This window comes from Lissotriton helveticus, chromosome 8 (assembly GCF_964261635.1).
Source record: "Lissotriton helveticus chromosome 8, aLisHel1.1, whole genome shotgun sequence".
Lineage (NCBI taxonomy): Eukaryota > Metazoa > Chordata > Amphibia > Caudata > Salamandridae > Lissotriton > Lissotriton helveticus.
This window is the reverse complement of record NC_136069.1, coordinates 1,350,385,629-1,350,402,570: the sequence shown is the minus strand read 5'-3', so window position 1 is coordinate 1,350,402,570 and position 16,942 is coordinate 1,350,385,629. Positions and strand designations below refer to the sequence as shown.

Genomic DNA, 16,942 nt, shown 5'->3' with positions numbered 1-16,942 from the left:
AGATTTCTTTATATGTTCCTCCACGCTCCATCTTACTCGTTTTCATTCATTCTCACATGAGTAACAGGAATTTCTTATTCTAGGATTTTAGCAATATATTATTCTTGGTGGTAAATGCCAGTGCTTAGTTTGAGCCAGTGGATGCAGGGTGAGCACACTGACACTAATTTTTGGGGAGTGGAACTTTTTGTCCTCATAAGACTTTGGCCCAGATCAAGGGAGGTGAAAACAGACAAAAGAAAGAAGGAGGAAGAGAGAAGGAAAATATGTGACAAGCATAGAAAGCTGGAAACCTGCAACAATGAGATACTGGGCAGGATGTTTCTAGTAGTGCATTAAAGATGCGGGGGTGGAATCAAAAATGTACAGTCTTGGTATTCGCCACTCTGGCATTTAATAGCGTTGGCTTCGGGCTCCTAAGCACAACTTTTGTATATATATATGTATATAGAGATAACTCTTATCACTAGTATATGCAGTAGACCTTTGTACTCTCTACCATTCCTATGTGACGCCTAGAGTATATCCATTTGTATCTCTTCCTTGTGTGACTTTACATCTTCTACATTTGCATTTTTTTCTGTTTGTATCTTTTAAGTAACGCATGTAATCCTAAATCCTTATGTTTTGCAACTGGTTCTTATGTAAAGCGCTCTGACACCTTCGGGTAAAGATAGCGCTATATAAAATCGCATTAAATAAATAAATAAATACCTTAATAAATTAAGCACTGGTAATGGGTGTCCGGCATCCACATGGGTTAAATAGTTGCATGGCATTAGATATGATTGTATCTACTAGAAATTCATGCTCTTCTCCAGCAATTCAAATAAGAAATGTGTCTGCACATCTGAGTATTTATTCAGTCTCATTTCTTAAGGCCTGATTATGAGTATAGGTGGTATTTATTGTACATGATATAAAAAATGATACCATGAGGTATGTTGCAAGTGCAATAAATACCACCAATTACGAGTTATTCAGGAATAACATGATGACTTTGGTGTTAAACTCACCAAAATCCGCATGATATGGTAAATGCCCTATGGTTATTCTCCTTTAAATTTCAGCAGGTTTGACCTGCTGAAATGTAACAATGGTTGAGTTCTTTGACGCATCCGATAATTATCACATGTGTTAAATGCCTAACAACTCGTAATTCCAACCCATGAGCACGACAGGAGTTTAGGCAGAGTGCAGAATTTAAGGAGCAACTCGTAGTCAGGCTCTTAGAGAGTACATGAAGAGATTGCAAACGAAAATGTGCATTTAAACAACTACGCCCAGTTACTTTAAATGAATACCCGGTTGGCATGTTCAGACATATTACCAACCAGCTGAACCTGTAGTGATTACATGCAGGCTCGGTTCTACCGGGTGGGCCGGGTGGGCCAAGCCCACCCAAACATGAGCCTGGCCCACCCAAACAGGCGGTACAAAAGGGGGTCTGAGCATACCCTGCCACACTTATGGCAACCAAAAGCGGTACAAAAGGGGGTGGTGATGGACGGAGTATCTGAATTAATCAAACACTCACACCCAGTCAAAAGACCTGGGTTTAATCCATCACTGTTCTTTAGTCCACTCTGCCACCCCAGTTCAGACATGGCTATATGCAAATCAGTCTGACCCTGTGCCTCATGGGAACAGTCCAGCCGAACTGCCAAGCCATGTCTTCCCTAGACCGGAAACAAGCTTCCGAGGACCGGTTTCTGGCATTTCAGCCATCTTCAGCCCGGCTTGCTTGAATCCAGTGGCAAAGTGAGCAAGGGACTCACATCTGAGCATACCCTGCCACACTTATGGCAGCCAAAAGCGGTACAAAAGGGGGTGGTGATGGACGGAGTATCTGAATTAATCAAACACTCACACCCAGTCAAAAGATCTGGGTATAATCCATCACCGTTCTGTAGCCCACTTTGCCACCCCAGTTCATACATGGCTATATGCAAATCAGTCTGACCCTGTGCCTCATGGGAACAGTCCAGCCCGAACTGCCAAGCCATGTCTTCCCTGGACCGTAAACAAGCTTCCGAGGACCGGTTTCTTGCATTCCAGCCGTCTTCAGCCCGGCTTGCTTGAATCCAGTGGCAAAGTGAGCAAGGGACTCACGTCTGAGCATACCCTGCCACACTTATGGCAGCCAAAAGCGGTACAAAAGGGAGTGGTGATGGACGGAGTATCTGAATTAATCAAACACTCACACCCAGTCAAAAGATCTGGGATTAATCCATCACCGTTCAAACAGGAGCCTTGGCCCTCGCAGTGAGGGCTTGAAGGCAGGCGTGCAACGCTCAGGTCGTGTGCGTCTGCCCGGGCCAGACAGCTTCCCGGGTGAATACACACACACAGTTTTAGAGATTATCGCAGCCACACCCGAGTACTTCACGGGTCTTTAAAAGACCATTAACATGTTAACGAAGCTTTGTTTATTTTTTCACCCCTTCATCTCCACATGGTGAAGGCGACAAATCCTTTCTTTGTCAAGGGTAACCTTTGCCTACTGTTCTGCTGCGTGGATATTTCTATGCAGCGCAGTAGAAAAGAAGTTTGTTTATTCCTATTCACCTTTCCTGACCTCTACACTAGAGGTGTCATTGCTTGATAATCTAAACATATCCACTCTAAAATAAATTCGCTCACAGCACAATCAAATACCAACCAAAGTACGAGAAATGCCAACTGTGCAAGGGCGCCAACCCAGCATACTCAGGTTTGTCATTACAATTTTGATGGAAGATAGAGGCCTCCTTTAACTTGTCTTGGAGAAGCTTAAATATGATATTTTCACGAACGAGCATCCGCATATTACAAGCTATTTATACTACCATGCAAAAGCATGTAACATTTTACTACTAGTCCTCTGATAGTTTAGGTTGTTATAATGAACCCCAGTCACTTCACAGTAGTTTTGTTCAGTCATTGCCACTTAGCTCATTTTGTGCAGCCCTCTAATTGCCCCTCGGAGATTGCTCCGCTTTTTCATGAAACCTGTCTGGATATAGCATGACATCGGGTATTTTGATTACTTGTAGTTGTTTTCCTGGTCTGTAGAAATGAGAATCTGGCCTCCTGCACCTGAATTGAAAAATGAGGGTAAAAGGACAACGTATGTTCCCTCTCCTATCTTATGTGCCTGTGTCCGCAACATATCACTCTCACAATAGTTCATGATATGTGGTATAATCTGCCACAGGAGTGCCCCAGGGATTGGCTTGGGGGCAGGGACCTCGGCACTCTCTCCACAAAGAAGACTGACAAAACACTTTGCAAAAGATTGTTAGTTTCAATGTAGGTCACCATGTTGCCTAAAATATTTGTGACTGTCACTTCTATCACTTAGTGTTACGCTTGGCGTGTGTTTTCTAGTTCTGCAGATGGCCAAAATGCCTTTTTTCATATTGCCATGAAGATTGATGAATATTGATAATACCTTAGTTTGCCATTGACGATTAGGACATTCAGTATTAATGCCTCAGAGCCAATTTCAACTCTACTCCAAGGCCAGTACAAATTCCAGACCAGCAAGTTGTCCAACAGGATCTACACTTGCAGGCACGATCCTGACTGCTATTTATGCGAGAAGTGAATATGCACCAAGGAAAGCAGAGCTTTCACAAAAGATAACTGCGGTGATTCACCTTTGAGCCACATCGCGATTATCGTGTGTACCCCTGTGGCGCGACCCCGGGCAAAAGCAAATGGCTGTGCAGAGATAAGTAAAACTTTATTGAGACGCTGCCCATCACAGCCACACTGAGAGCCGTTGAACCCCTGCAGGGCCGTGAGTATGCTGCCGCGAATTGGCAATAACTTCCATTCCCGCGACATGCTATGGACACCATATAGACTGAGAGTGGGGCACAATATTGTAAAAATATGCGAGACTATGCGCAACCGCACGCACTGAACACCTGCGCTGCTGTGGCACCTATTTGAAATAGTGCTAATACCTGGTGGCATCCTACTGAGTCCCCACCATAACAGCCCGTCTGCTCCAATGCACGAACTGCACAACCATGATCCCAGGAGGCTACCTGAATAGACGAATAATACCTGCACAATACGTGGGTAAACATCAGGGCACTGCACCACTGAGGAGAAGCAAAGTTGTTGTACTACTTGTTATAAGGTGAATGTAATGGATGGTTGTATGAGGATATGTTAGAGGAGTGATTCTGTTGTGTCTGAATGAAAGATTTGAGGGTGATGTGGGGCTGTTTTTATGATTGAACTTCTGTTATGTGAAGTGATATTTTATGACGTAATTGTGAAAAAGAAAAAAAGTATATTCTGAAAAAGAAAATACAAATTTGTATTTTCCTATCTCGTGTTTTGTTTATGATGTGGTGCGGCCGTGAAATGCAGTGAGCTCAAAACTGCAGCCATCCTTTTGATTGTAAGTACTTTCTGATACTGAGATCGACTCAGAACATTCCTGAGATCTAACATGGACTACCTTTGATCTTCTCTCCTCTCCTCTGATCCAGGCATCGTCTAAGAATATTGCTGATGCCACTGTTCACCCCACTCTTTTTATGTCATATTCTACACCCCCGTTTATTCGCTTGTTTTAACACCATGGTACGTAATGTGCAACACTGCATCTGTCCATTGTTTACTCTCTGTAACTTTGTATCTTACTAATTCCCTTGTTAACACGCTAAATCCTCCAGGTCTTTCCAGCACCCCCCGGTGTCCTTCCCTGTGAAGACTGCCAGTACCGGCTTGACATTAAAACAGTGGCCAAACTTCCCCCTGGGCCACATCTTCCCTTCCCCTCTACTATCATTTGTTTGCAATGTTTCTACGATCTCCTTATTCTGCCTATGCTCTTTCACCCTTAACTCACTTCTTTCTGCTAGCCCTCCCATTTTACACCAGGAGGGTTATTGAGCTTGATTAAGCTACGTTCAGTTCGGCAGACTACTTATTTTATTTTCATGGTTTTTCCCTTCTACCTCCATCGTTAGCTGATCTAGGGGGATGCATGACATTACAACGCATGCTATTACAACGCATGCCTTTACGACGCAAGTTTTTCAACGCAAGTCGTTACAACAACTTGCGTTGTGGGGCGCTGGATAGTGAATAGTTTAATTTACTATTCCAACTCCAGTCCCCGTGGATAGTAGGGAAGGTGTTGGAAACTATTCCCTATCCTAGAGCGCCCCCCAGCGCAAGTCGTTGTAAAAGTTGCGTTGTAATGGTTGCGTCGTAAAGGCACTTTGTTGTAAAAGTTGCGTTTTAAAGGATGTTCCCTGATCTAGGGCAGAAGGCATCTGTACATGTGTACCTACTCTCATTTCCCCGTCTGCTGTATTAGTCCTCCCCTACCACCCAACTGTCCCTAAACGGTCTCCATGTTTGTGCCCCTTGCCAAAGCACTCACTCTCCCCTTGTTGGGGAGGGATCCAGCATTTTTGGCCTGGAGTCTCAGATTCCCCTCTGAGAGATTCCACAGTGTTAAGGGTTTCCCACATAGCGGAAAAAGGCCTTAATTGGCCTCCTTGAATGTGCCCCTTACTAAAGCACTCCTTCTCCCCTTGTTGGGGAGGGATCCTAGCATTCATGCCCTGGAGTCTCAGACACCCCTCTGAGAGAGTCCATAGTGTTAAGGGATTCTTCACATAGCGAAGGTTTGGGAATGTTCCCATTTTCGCTGGGAACCCAGCACCTCACACCGTGAAAGGCGCTCTCCTTGAAACCTTTTGATAATCTCCTCCAGGCTGATACCTCAACCCTCTGATGTACTTCGGCGACCGAGCAACCTTGAGCTGATAACCGGTGGAGTTGCCCTATGCAGCTACTGAGGAGTTGGCTCTGGTTCCCCCCTGGGCCATCACCTACCCATCCGATCGTTAGACCAGTTTCTTCTCTTGTCACCCCTTGTGTTTTCCTACCCCCGCCCTCTCCTCTGTCCTCCCTCCCTCCTTATCCTTCTCTTCTATTCCTTCCCTCTCGTCACCGAATCTCTCTCCCCTGCCAGCCTTTCCCTCCCCATACCTGAGCCATCCCTTTGTAACTCTTGTATCTCCAGTAACCACGTACCTGAAACTGCTGTAACCATGTAACTATGTCTTGATGCAATTGTACCTCCCCATGTAAAGCGCTCTGATACCTCCAGGTTTAGCCAGCGCTATATGAAACTTTTCAAATAAAATGGCTTATGCAGGATAACAATAAGACAAAACAAAGTGCCCAGATAATGCTGGGGATTAATGATCCTGCTGGAGAGCACCATTTGTCTGTTAGTGGTTTTTAAATGCAGATAAACTGTATTTTATGTGGAAGCTCAGTGGGTTACTGCCTTTGTCACAGAGATCCTTGTATTACTTGCAGTTCAGAAGTTACAATCCTAACATAGGACAGCGACCACTGAACTGTCACCAAAGAGCTGCATACAAACACAAATAGTATAGTTAGAACTTCGCTTTTTTTGTTTTGTGATATAGTTAGAACTTCTCCTGTCTCTCATTATTCTTATATTGGTAAAATGAGTATGTTTGGGCAGATATACATTTTTATCAGTAAAGCTGACCCCCGTGGAATACTCTTTAAATCCTAAGGTTGTGTTTCCCCAGACCAAACCCTCTTAAAATATACTGCCCACCAGTATGGATGACACGTGATTCCTACACCTTGTAATCCTCATTGGCTTATGTGACATTCCCTGTAGACTGATTTACATACTTGTATGATTAATTGTCTCTGTATAATGTGTGCGTGGTGTAAAGTACTGACACACACTACACTGATATGAGTAGCCCTATACAAAAAGGAAATGCATATGAGAGAAGGGCTACGTAAAGATGAGGGGCACTGTTGGAGGGTGGCAGTGAGGGCATCCGAGGAGGAGGTAGTGGGAGAGGCTGCGGAGCAATGAGGGACACTGTTGGAGGGTAGCTGTGAGGGAATCTGAGGAAGAGGTCATGGGGTGGAGAGGGAGCTAGGGAGAGATGAGGGGCACTGGTGGAGGGTGGTAGTGAGGGAGTCTGAGGAGGAGGTCATAAGGGGGAGGGGCTACAGAGAGATGAGGGGCACTGGTGGAGGGTGGTAGTGAGGGAGTCGGAGGAGGAGGTCATGAGGGGGAGGGGCTACAGAGAGAGGAGGGTGGCAGTGAGGGAATCCGAGGAGGAGGTCAATAGGGGGCCCATGGAGGGATGAGGGGCACTGTTGGAAGGTGGTAGTAAAGGTATTTACGGAGAAAGAGGTCAGTGGTGGGGCGCCAAAAAGGACTTTCTCACCAGCGCTAAAGCCGACCCTGTCATGGCCTTTCTGTTTTTGTTCATTTAATTAGCAGTAGGATCATAAGGGCTTCAGTGGAACATACTTTAAAGTGCTAATTATATTTACTGCTATATTCAATGTATTAAGTTTCAAGGTGTTTTACTGATGTTTTTACTGGGAAAAATGAAAGTGGAGCCCGATGGTGCCTGATATGGGGCTGGGGCCCAAGGTCAGCTGTGAGATAAGGTGCACTGGAGAGGGGCGGTAGAAAAGTGGATAATCAAGCCTGTAAGGGAGTGCATTGCGAAGTCTGGGGTCAGGTGGAGGTAGTAATGAAGAGGGATTCTCCCTGAAGGCTCGCACAGAGGGAGGCCGAGAAGTGTCACTTGCCTGATACTCCCACCTCAGAAACCTCCTCTTCCCATCAAAGGAACATTACATGGAAAAAACACTTTTTGAGAGTGATAATATTTAGAAAGAGATTTGGAAAATAGTGTGTTTTACTGGGCCTTGTAAGACTAAGAAGAGATAAAGGAGGGCCCTGAAGCAGGCCTGCCCAGACATATATGCGACAAATCGATCCTGCAGTGGCCCACCCAAATGCACCCTTGGCCCACCCAAATAAAAATTCCTGGAGCCGGGTCTGATTACATGTTCTTGAAGTGATATAGTAGGCAGATTGTGACTGGAAGATACGTTTGCAAATGTTTCAGAAATGAACAAGATATATCGCTAAGCTTGCATTTTTCCTGCTCAGAAGAATTCTCAATTTCATCACAAATTGTAGCGTTCTCAGTGAAAAGACGCCACGAGAGGGCACTATGGATGTATTTGAAAGGAAATAGAAACCATCCAAAAATATTGCATTAAAAAAAAAAGCACGAGTTGGGAAATTGTAAAACTCGAAACAAGTTTTTTACCAGAAACTATGGCACAGCAACAACATGTGTTTGATAATGAAATCAGCATCTGGAGCCGTAATTACACATAGTGCCCCGAGGGTGCAACAGGTATAAGTGCCCGCTTATTGTGCCCCCAGGGCACTATGGTATTACAGAAGTGGCCAAAGAAGCTTTTCCACATCGATATCTTGAGAGGGCGTTCTCTCATTTGCTTGGCGGCGTGGACACATGCAAATGAGGGAATCACTTAGCCTCTGTGTCCACCACTAAAGCCAACCCCCTATAGGAGTGAAAGTGGGTCCCATGGACAGCCCTCCACAGGTGGGTGCAGTCACTCATTGTACTTGCCTGTTTGAAAATCTATAACCCCTCTTTAAAGTACAAGCTGGTTGCTCCCTGCACAGAGAAATATGGTGGTTCTTTGGAACTGCTGCTGTGTATTTCACTGCATCCGCTGTGTCCAAGCAGAGAAAGTTCACAGCTTTCATGAGGGCAGTGCATTCATCATAATAGGGTGCACTGTCCTGGTTTGTGCCTGTTGCACCGCTTAAAAGAGTGCCATCAGCAAACAAGGACAGTTTGCCCTATCAATCCTGGGCCCTAGTCAACTAGTAAAACACAGCCATCAGACAATTTCCTTATCTCCTTTCGACTTATCCCTTCAACTCCACCTTATAACTCATCATGAATAATTTAAATTATAACCATTTCATCATCATCATCATCATCATCTTTATTTCGGCAACATGTGCCATAAAAGGTACAAATGGCATAAGATCTAATACAGTAAGTGTTAAAATATGTACAACCATTAAAACATATAAAAATCAGTGCACAAATATAAGGACTAGCCATTCTATAAGTAAAAATGTCTACATCACAGTTTATCATTTAACAGATTATCATAATTCCCCATCTAAAAGATATCTCCTCTTGTGCCAAACTATCCAAGAAAATATGGCTACGGCGAAGACTATATGCCCTAATAAATCGGTCTTAAGAACCCTATATGCTTGCAGGTAGCGGGAGAAACCCAGGTTTTTACATAGTGGGACGATCCATTTCTTCCACGCCTGCACATAAGCACTACAGAAGAATAATATGTGCAAATCAGTTTCCTGTTCAGATTTGCACCCTGGGCAATGAGACGGGGAAAGATCTGCCCATTTGCTGGTGTTGGCCCGTAGTGGTAAACTGCCATACCTCCATTGGAGATACAGTTTCCTGATTAGTATTGGGGATCTGGTATCTAAAACAGTTTCGAACCTATAGCTCTCCTTTGTTATTAAAAATGATGACGTTAGGGTGCCAAGGCCACTTCCTTACAGGTGAATAGCCATTTTACTCTCCTGGTACTGGGTAATGAGCTGCCTTCGTGTAACCCCGGGACATGATGAAAGCGGGTCAGACCATAAGATGGATAGCCCTAACTTCCCTAGTTCTTTCTTAACATAATTTAGCCAGGGAATTTTCCCGATGTTTGGGAGGGTAAGAATTTCCTGCAATTCTAGCCTATAATTCGCTAGCTCTGGTGATGGTCCAAGTGGTTATATTGGGTTTCAGATGGCTTCTCTTGATTGTTAGGAGGGCTGTGAGAGTGGATGGGTCCAGCTAGAACTCAAAGTTCTTGCCCAAACATGTGAAAGCTAGCTGCTGAGGTCCTAAGAGGAGGTGATGCTAGTAGCGCTAGTTACAGGAGAGGAGAACTTCTTCACAATGGCAAAGATCCCCTTGGCCCTCTTTGTGATGTTTATAATGCGTTTAGTGAGAACTTAGTGTTTGATGGATTTGTTTATGGTAGAATTTGACAGCTGACCTGTAGGTGCATTTGTCAATGTTGCTGTGGCTCTGCCTCCCTTCATCTGAACTTCTGTAGAAGATGTTAGTGACCACTGACATGAGGTACCAGTTCACAATAATAATAGCTATTTTGAGCCTACAAACCTATCTATGTGCACCCACAAACATATATGCACTAACTGATCTGGTGAGACCTTGTCCTTTTACTTTCTCTACCCCCAACTTGCTTCACCTCCCAAATATAGATCTTTTCCTAGAAATTATCTTATACTTCACGACAACACTAAATCCAACATGATTACGCTTATTGTGTTGCACCGTTTCAGTGAAACCCATAATTATGGTATCAATGAGTTCTATAGTAATGACAAAATAAATTAATGGAGTTACTTTAAACACCAATATACAGCCTTGAGAAAGCTGTAGTTGCATTGGCTATTATAGAGTGAAACATGTGTTGACTGTCAAACTGAGTGTTATAAAGTTATTTCCAAAAATGTAACATCATGGAATGAATTTCCCTGCTGACGTATTGCCATATTAGGTGCACTAGCAACCTACAAAGAATAATAACCATTATTCACCTACATATACGTATAGCGTAGTATGGTAAACAATTCAAGAGTACATCATTCTGGGGATACTTATATATCTATGACATTTATTTAATTTACGATATATATACACTCCAGTCAAAGCTTTGAGCAGCCGTGGGTCGGTGTATGTGAAAATGCATTATTTTGTGAATCTGTGGTACATCACCCAAAGGGTTGGCCACACCCACTATCGTTCATGTTAATCATTATTTGCAGTCATGCAAGTTGTCCTACATTATGTCAGTGCATCAGGGTTTGATTGATAGATGCAATTGTTCATCTAGCATGTGAAAAATTCATACCGTACTACTCACCCACATCCTTGTTTCTTTTTCAGAATATGTGAACCAACCGAGACATTAATATCATTTGTTTCTACAAACAATATTATGCTTGCAACATTCACATCAACACATGCAAGCAAAATAAGGAGACTACTGGGATATTTCGAAGCGATTCCACAGGAAAGTAAGTTTAAAAAATAAATAAAACTATCTACAATACATGCACCTGTTTTTTAAAGATTGTTTTTTTTAAATTGTATTGTAAACTTAGGGGGTCATTTAGCCTCTGAGAGATGTTCTACCAATTCCCCATGGCAGCCAAGGCTTCACCTTCCAATGTGGCACAGCACATGCCGTATTTACACCTCTCCCCCTCCACTTGGACAGGGAATTTTTAAAGAAAGTAACTCTGTCAACATGGCTCTTGCACTTATGCAAAATTGCAAGGCATGGTCGGCTGTCATCTTACGGCGACTTACCCAACATCGTCTGTTCTGTAGAAACAAACCCTTCATGCAGGGGTGTTAGACCTGCCTGGCGTGGCTCTACCCTAACTTTGTTTTACTTCAACCCTCCAGTTTTGCTGACTTTGTTTTTGCTGGCTTTAAGACTTTGCGCACTTTACTACTGTTAGCCAGTGCTAAAGTGCTTGTGCTCTCTCCTTAAAACATGGTAGAATTGGCTTGCACCCAATTAATCAATGTAATTTAATTTAATAGTAATTCTCTAGGAAAGTAGTACCACATGTACCCAGGGCCTGTAAATTAAAATCTACTGATTGTGCCACCCACTTAAGTAGCACTTCAAACATGTCTTAGTCCTGCCACTGCAGCCTGTATGTGAAGTTTGTAAACTGCCATTTCGATCTAGCAATATAAAACATTTGCCAGGCCCAAACCTTCCCTTTTAATACATATAAGTCACCCCTACGGTAGGCCCTGGACAGCCCAGAGGGCATGGGATGCATGGTGCATGCAGCCTGTTCCTGGGTCACATGCCTAGGTGTAGCCAGCAGTTAGTCTTTGTGTAATGCTCCCAGACAGTGGGATAAAGGGAGGAAAGGTGTTGGCAAGATGGCCCACTCTGACTAAATGAGAGGGAGAAGCTGTGAACCTACCACACTTGCACATCACAAAGGCACTGCCTAAGCATGTTCGTAAAGGGATTGTCACTAGTCCATTGTGACCCTAGACAAGCTGAAGGCAGATAAGGGGGAAGGAGATGCCTGACACCTCAGGGGGTGGATACCTCTAGAAACTTCCTCCACTTCAAAGTGGAACCCCTGAGTCCAATTCCTTAGTACACTTCTGTATCTCTGGACTCGGCCAGGAAGAAGGACTGCTGTACTGCTGAAAGGACTGCCACTCTGCTGGACTTTTGCTCTGAAGGACGGCTTCCATGATCTACTGGCTTGCTGTCTGTTGCCCTCTTCTCTCGGAGAGAAGGACTGAACCTGCATCTGTTGAACCCATTACAGCATAGTGACTCCAAGGGCTACTTGGCCGATCTTCTGACTAGAGTCTCAGATACAGAAGACTCCAGCAACCTTAAACCCAGTTCCTGGACTCTGCCATCTGTGAGTCCTACCCTGTCAAGTGGGGTCACCCCAGTCCTGGACTCTTGAAGATGGGCTTGCCAGCCCATCTGTGGATCTAACAGAACCAACACATCTGCTCTGCTATGCGGCGCAAGCCTGAGCAGAACTGATGCACCCCCTCTGCTGAATACTTTCCCAATGCAAGGACTTCGCATCAGAGCCCACAGTTCCATTAGAACGGCAGGCAGTGCGACGCATCCCCAAGTCAGGCCCTCACATTGCAGGCCTCTGTTCAGTGGCAGCCACTAGTGTGCGCCAGAACTCCACTTCACAAGCCCCACAGCTTCTTTAGAACCAGCCTGTGTTCAACTCATCCTCAACTAGGACTTTGCAAGCTCCCTCGTCAACGGCCTCCTCAGTGATAATGCAGGACCTCACATTGCAACCTCCTAGCTCCTTTGAACGACACTGCATGACGCATCTCTGACTAGGATGTCGCATTGCCTCAACTGCGTGATGCACCCTCGACAGTGGACTTCACAAATCTTTGCTACTAGGATTTAAGGTACTCTTGTTCAGCATGCCTAACTGGGTCCCTGTAGCTGGCCCTGGCTCCATTGCAGACAGCCTGAACTTGTGACTTAGTCTCAGTCTAGCACTACCAGATATCCACAGTTGGTGCTATGTGTCGCTATTTTCACTGAAATCTTATATCTCCAGTTTTAGAGATTGAATTTTTGGTCTTGATTTATTTCTTAAAATGTACTCTATTTTTCTAAATTGGTGTGGAATTTTTGTGTTTTCACTTTATTACTGTTTCAAGAGCTGCATAACTACTCTACACATTGCCTCTTAGTGAAGCCTGGCTGCTCTGTGTCAAGCTACCAGAGAGTTGAGCATAGGTCAATTTGGGGTTTGCATGTGACTTAACTCTGACAAGGATTGTGGTTGCTGCTTTAGAAGGGTTTCACCCCCCTCCTCCAGTAACCCAATTTCTTACAAGGGGTTATTGCCAGCAAAAAATGAATCAATGGCCATGACATGTATAGCTGCATGTATAGGTCATCAATATTTTTTTCTTGCATGATCTTCATGGCTGTGCTTCACAGGAAACATTTTGTCTCGAGGCCCACCCTAAATAGGACAGTCTTCCTGAGGTATGGCTGATAGGCTGCCAGTCATCGGTTTTTGATGGCATAGCCATCTGATGCTCTTCCATCAAACACCTATTAAAGGAAGATTCAGCTCAGATGAAGTAGGTAGGCAAACGTTTAACATACGAAATGACAGCTCTCTGAGATACAACAATCAACCCCTCACCAGTATTTCCCATACTCAATATTCCACCTCACTGACCTCATGATGGAGCTCGATGTCAGATACAACACTTCTTGCCCCCTAATAGATTGAACAAGAACTACAAAACATATAAACGTAGGATACGTGCATACAATATATCCACTAAAAACAAGCAGGCAAGGAAAAGCATTCTATGAGGGTAAAATATGATGCAACATAACAACAACATAAAGAGACAAAACAAAATATATATAAAAGACAACAGATAATGAGACAACTCGAGATTTACTGCATTGTTTTGTTAAACTAAATTAATAATACTTTGCACACAAATAAAGGTAATTGATACAAGGCATATTAAAACTCAACCCATCACAAAGCTTTTGTAATGCTCAGACAACCACCTGGTATTACCAGGATGTACACAGCAGGGTACGGATGAGGCCATATAAGCCTCTCCTTCCACGTCTCTCAACTTAGATCGTACAAAATCCACTTTGCGAAGAGGAATGATACCAATCCTATCCTTGTTCCATACTTTATCTGTGTTATTGTGCACCATATTAGGTAAAAACCTGACTATTTGCACAGATGATGGAAATTTGGATTGACCTTTCTAACCCTGTCCAGGTTTCTGAAACTTGACCCAATAACCAACTCTCGGCATGTCATCACCCTTCGCCCTTTGTTCACCTTCATATCCTTCATATTCTTCTTGTAATTTCTCTTCCATCAACCACCCTCGATAAACATGTAGGATCAGTAGTGGAATGACCAATCCACTCACTGATCAGTTTGCACCCAGATACAAGGGCCCTCAAGAGTACAAATGGTGACACACCAGTGCTAACATTAGTGTTGTTCTGCAAGCCAATACCATATTATCCACAACCGCTCTCCAATTTAGTTTGTTCACTAAAGCTAACTGTAATTGATTTTTCAATGTATGATTAAAACGCTTGACCAAACCATTACTCCTAGGATGGTACACGGAAATCTTGACATGCGCAGTACTGTGCATTTCCAGGAACATTCTCTTTTCTTCCAAAACCAATTGCGTACCATTATATGTATTTTTTTGATTGGGACAATCTACTCTCATAAACACATGTTTAGAACACTGAATTACAAAAATCATTTCTGGCTATTTGTCATGTAATCCATTAGCACAGTGGCATATTTAGAACTCTGACCTAAAACTTTAATGGGACCAGTGATGTCCAAGCCAGTTTAGAGCAAGGCACCATGGGCGTTTTAATGAGAATATCTGGTGTTGTCTTGATCACTTGTGATTTGTCACTTACAATACAAATGCCAAAATCTCTCTTGAAACGCTCAATGGCTGTGTCCACCCCTGGCCACCATGAATCCTCCTGCACTCTACACTTTGTAGCCCGAACCCTACTTGACCTTCATGAGCTAATTTCAAAACTTTTTCTCTCATTCCCTCACTTTTGCGTTTTTCCCTCATGTCACTGCGAAGCACCAATCATCCTGATCTGATCATCCTGATCTGTATAACAAGCCTTCATCACAAATTGATTCAGATACAATCTGTGCATAAGACATGGCATCCTCGTACAGTTTTTTTTTTTTATTAGGCAAGCCACCTGCAACCCACAACATAACTTGCTTGGTAACACAATCCTTTTCCAAACATTCCCTCCAACCATGCTTGTCAAGAGTGTCTTGCAGCACTTCATTAAACTGATTATTTATGCACATCTTCTCACCATCATCATGTCAGAATTTATTCTGGTCACATAAAGACATCCTGGATAGAAAACCTGCTACAGTATTCTTCTTACCCGGAACATATTCTTTCAAAATAAATTGTGTTTTGCTATTCTTGGAGTAGCCTCACCAGCCTCTTCAGTGCTGAAGAATTTGATCAAGGATGTATGGCCCATCCATAAAATAAATGGCCCAACCCAAGCATGAATCCCAAAATGCTGCTTCCCCCGCCATAGAGCCAGGGCATAGTGGAGTATGTTGCCTCAGCACCCTGAATTGCTTTGGATGCAAAAGCAACCACCTCGTCCCTACCGTCTTTCTTTCTCTTCATAAGAATAGTCCCAAATCCAAAACTGCTGGCATCAGTCACAATGATGCTCATGTCTCCTGAATCAAAGAGTTTCAATGGTTCGGTCTTTACAATGTTTATGCTTATTTTGCCAAATGCCTCTTGACATTGGTGGAGAGGTGTGGCTCACTGGTTAGAGGCGGCAGACCCGGAAGCAGAGAACGGCCCGGGACCAGGGTTCAATTCCTGACGCGGCAGGGTCGTGGACCAGGGTCTGCGGACTCGACAATTCTCGCCTCGGTGCCTACTCTAACCAGGGATAACACTCGGCAACTCTGGGCATTAAGCTTGCCTCATCTCTACAATGGCCCCCCACAGACGCCGGGGATGCCTGGTTTCACCTTGGAGATACCCAGAAGGGACCATCTCACAGGGAAAAGCCAGGACAGGTTCCCCCCCATGTCTTCAGCGCCGGGACGCTCACGGGCAGCTGTGCGCTTTACAAGTCCAACACATTTACATTCATTACCCAATTCGTCCACCACAACTTTCCGAGATTACACACCATTCTTTTTTAAATGTAATGTCTGAAAGAGTTGCACTTTTACCTTTTGAACTTACACTTCTTAAAATAAGAGGTTAAACCTCTTTCCTGTAAGATATGCAATACAAACATCAGTCTGTCATTATTTTCACAATCATAAGAGCCATACATCAGAGATCATCATGAAAGTATAGTACTCGCTTGATGTCCTTGTACAACTTCCCTATTGACCTTTGAAATACAGTGTAGGCTGATGCCCACCTAAAAGACATACCCTTGTAACAGTACGCTTCCTCTAGTGTAATAAGTGACGTGAGCTGTCTTGACTTATCACTCAGTACAGTATGGCTCATGATCAACCCAAATATTCAGATTTAGATTACATAACTCCACACATAACTGTAAAGTATGGTCACCCTTGCACACCAGAACAGGCGCTAACCACTCTGAGCCCTCAATCATCATAATGACATCTAGTTCACGCAAATTGTCCAATTTGTTTCGCAGATCACACCTTAAGGACAGAGGTAACCTAAGCACTTTGTGCATGATTTCTTCATGTCTTTCCAATCTTCCTTTGTGTTAACTAGATTAAAAACCTTCTCAACAGAATAATCCACATGAGCTGACAACTATTTAAAATACACTTTAGCAGTTTCAGTTAATCTTGCAATAGTTAAAGCAGTTATAGCCTCTCTAGAATTTTCTTGCTTAAGTTTTTTTCAAT

At 43.6% G+C, this 16,942-nt stretch overlaps 1 protein-coding gene across 1 annotated transcript in view; it reads left to right on the top strand.

Moving 5' to 3' along the window:
- TMPRSS7 (transmembrane serine protease 7) overlaps positions 1-16,942 on the top strand; it is a 434,671-nt gene that overhangs the window by 81,184 nt on the left and 336,545 nt on the right. Inside the window, exon 8 of the mRNA XM_078658964.1 lies at positions 10,866-10,996. Within this exon, the coding sequence (XP_078515090.1) occupies positions 10,866-10,996 (131 nt within the window). The remainder of the gene's footprint in view (positions 1-10,865; positions 10,997-16,942) is intronic.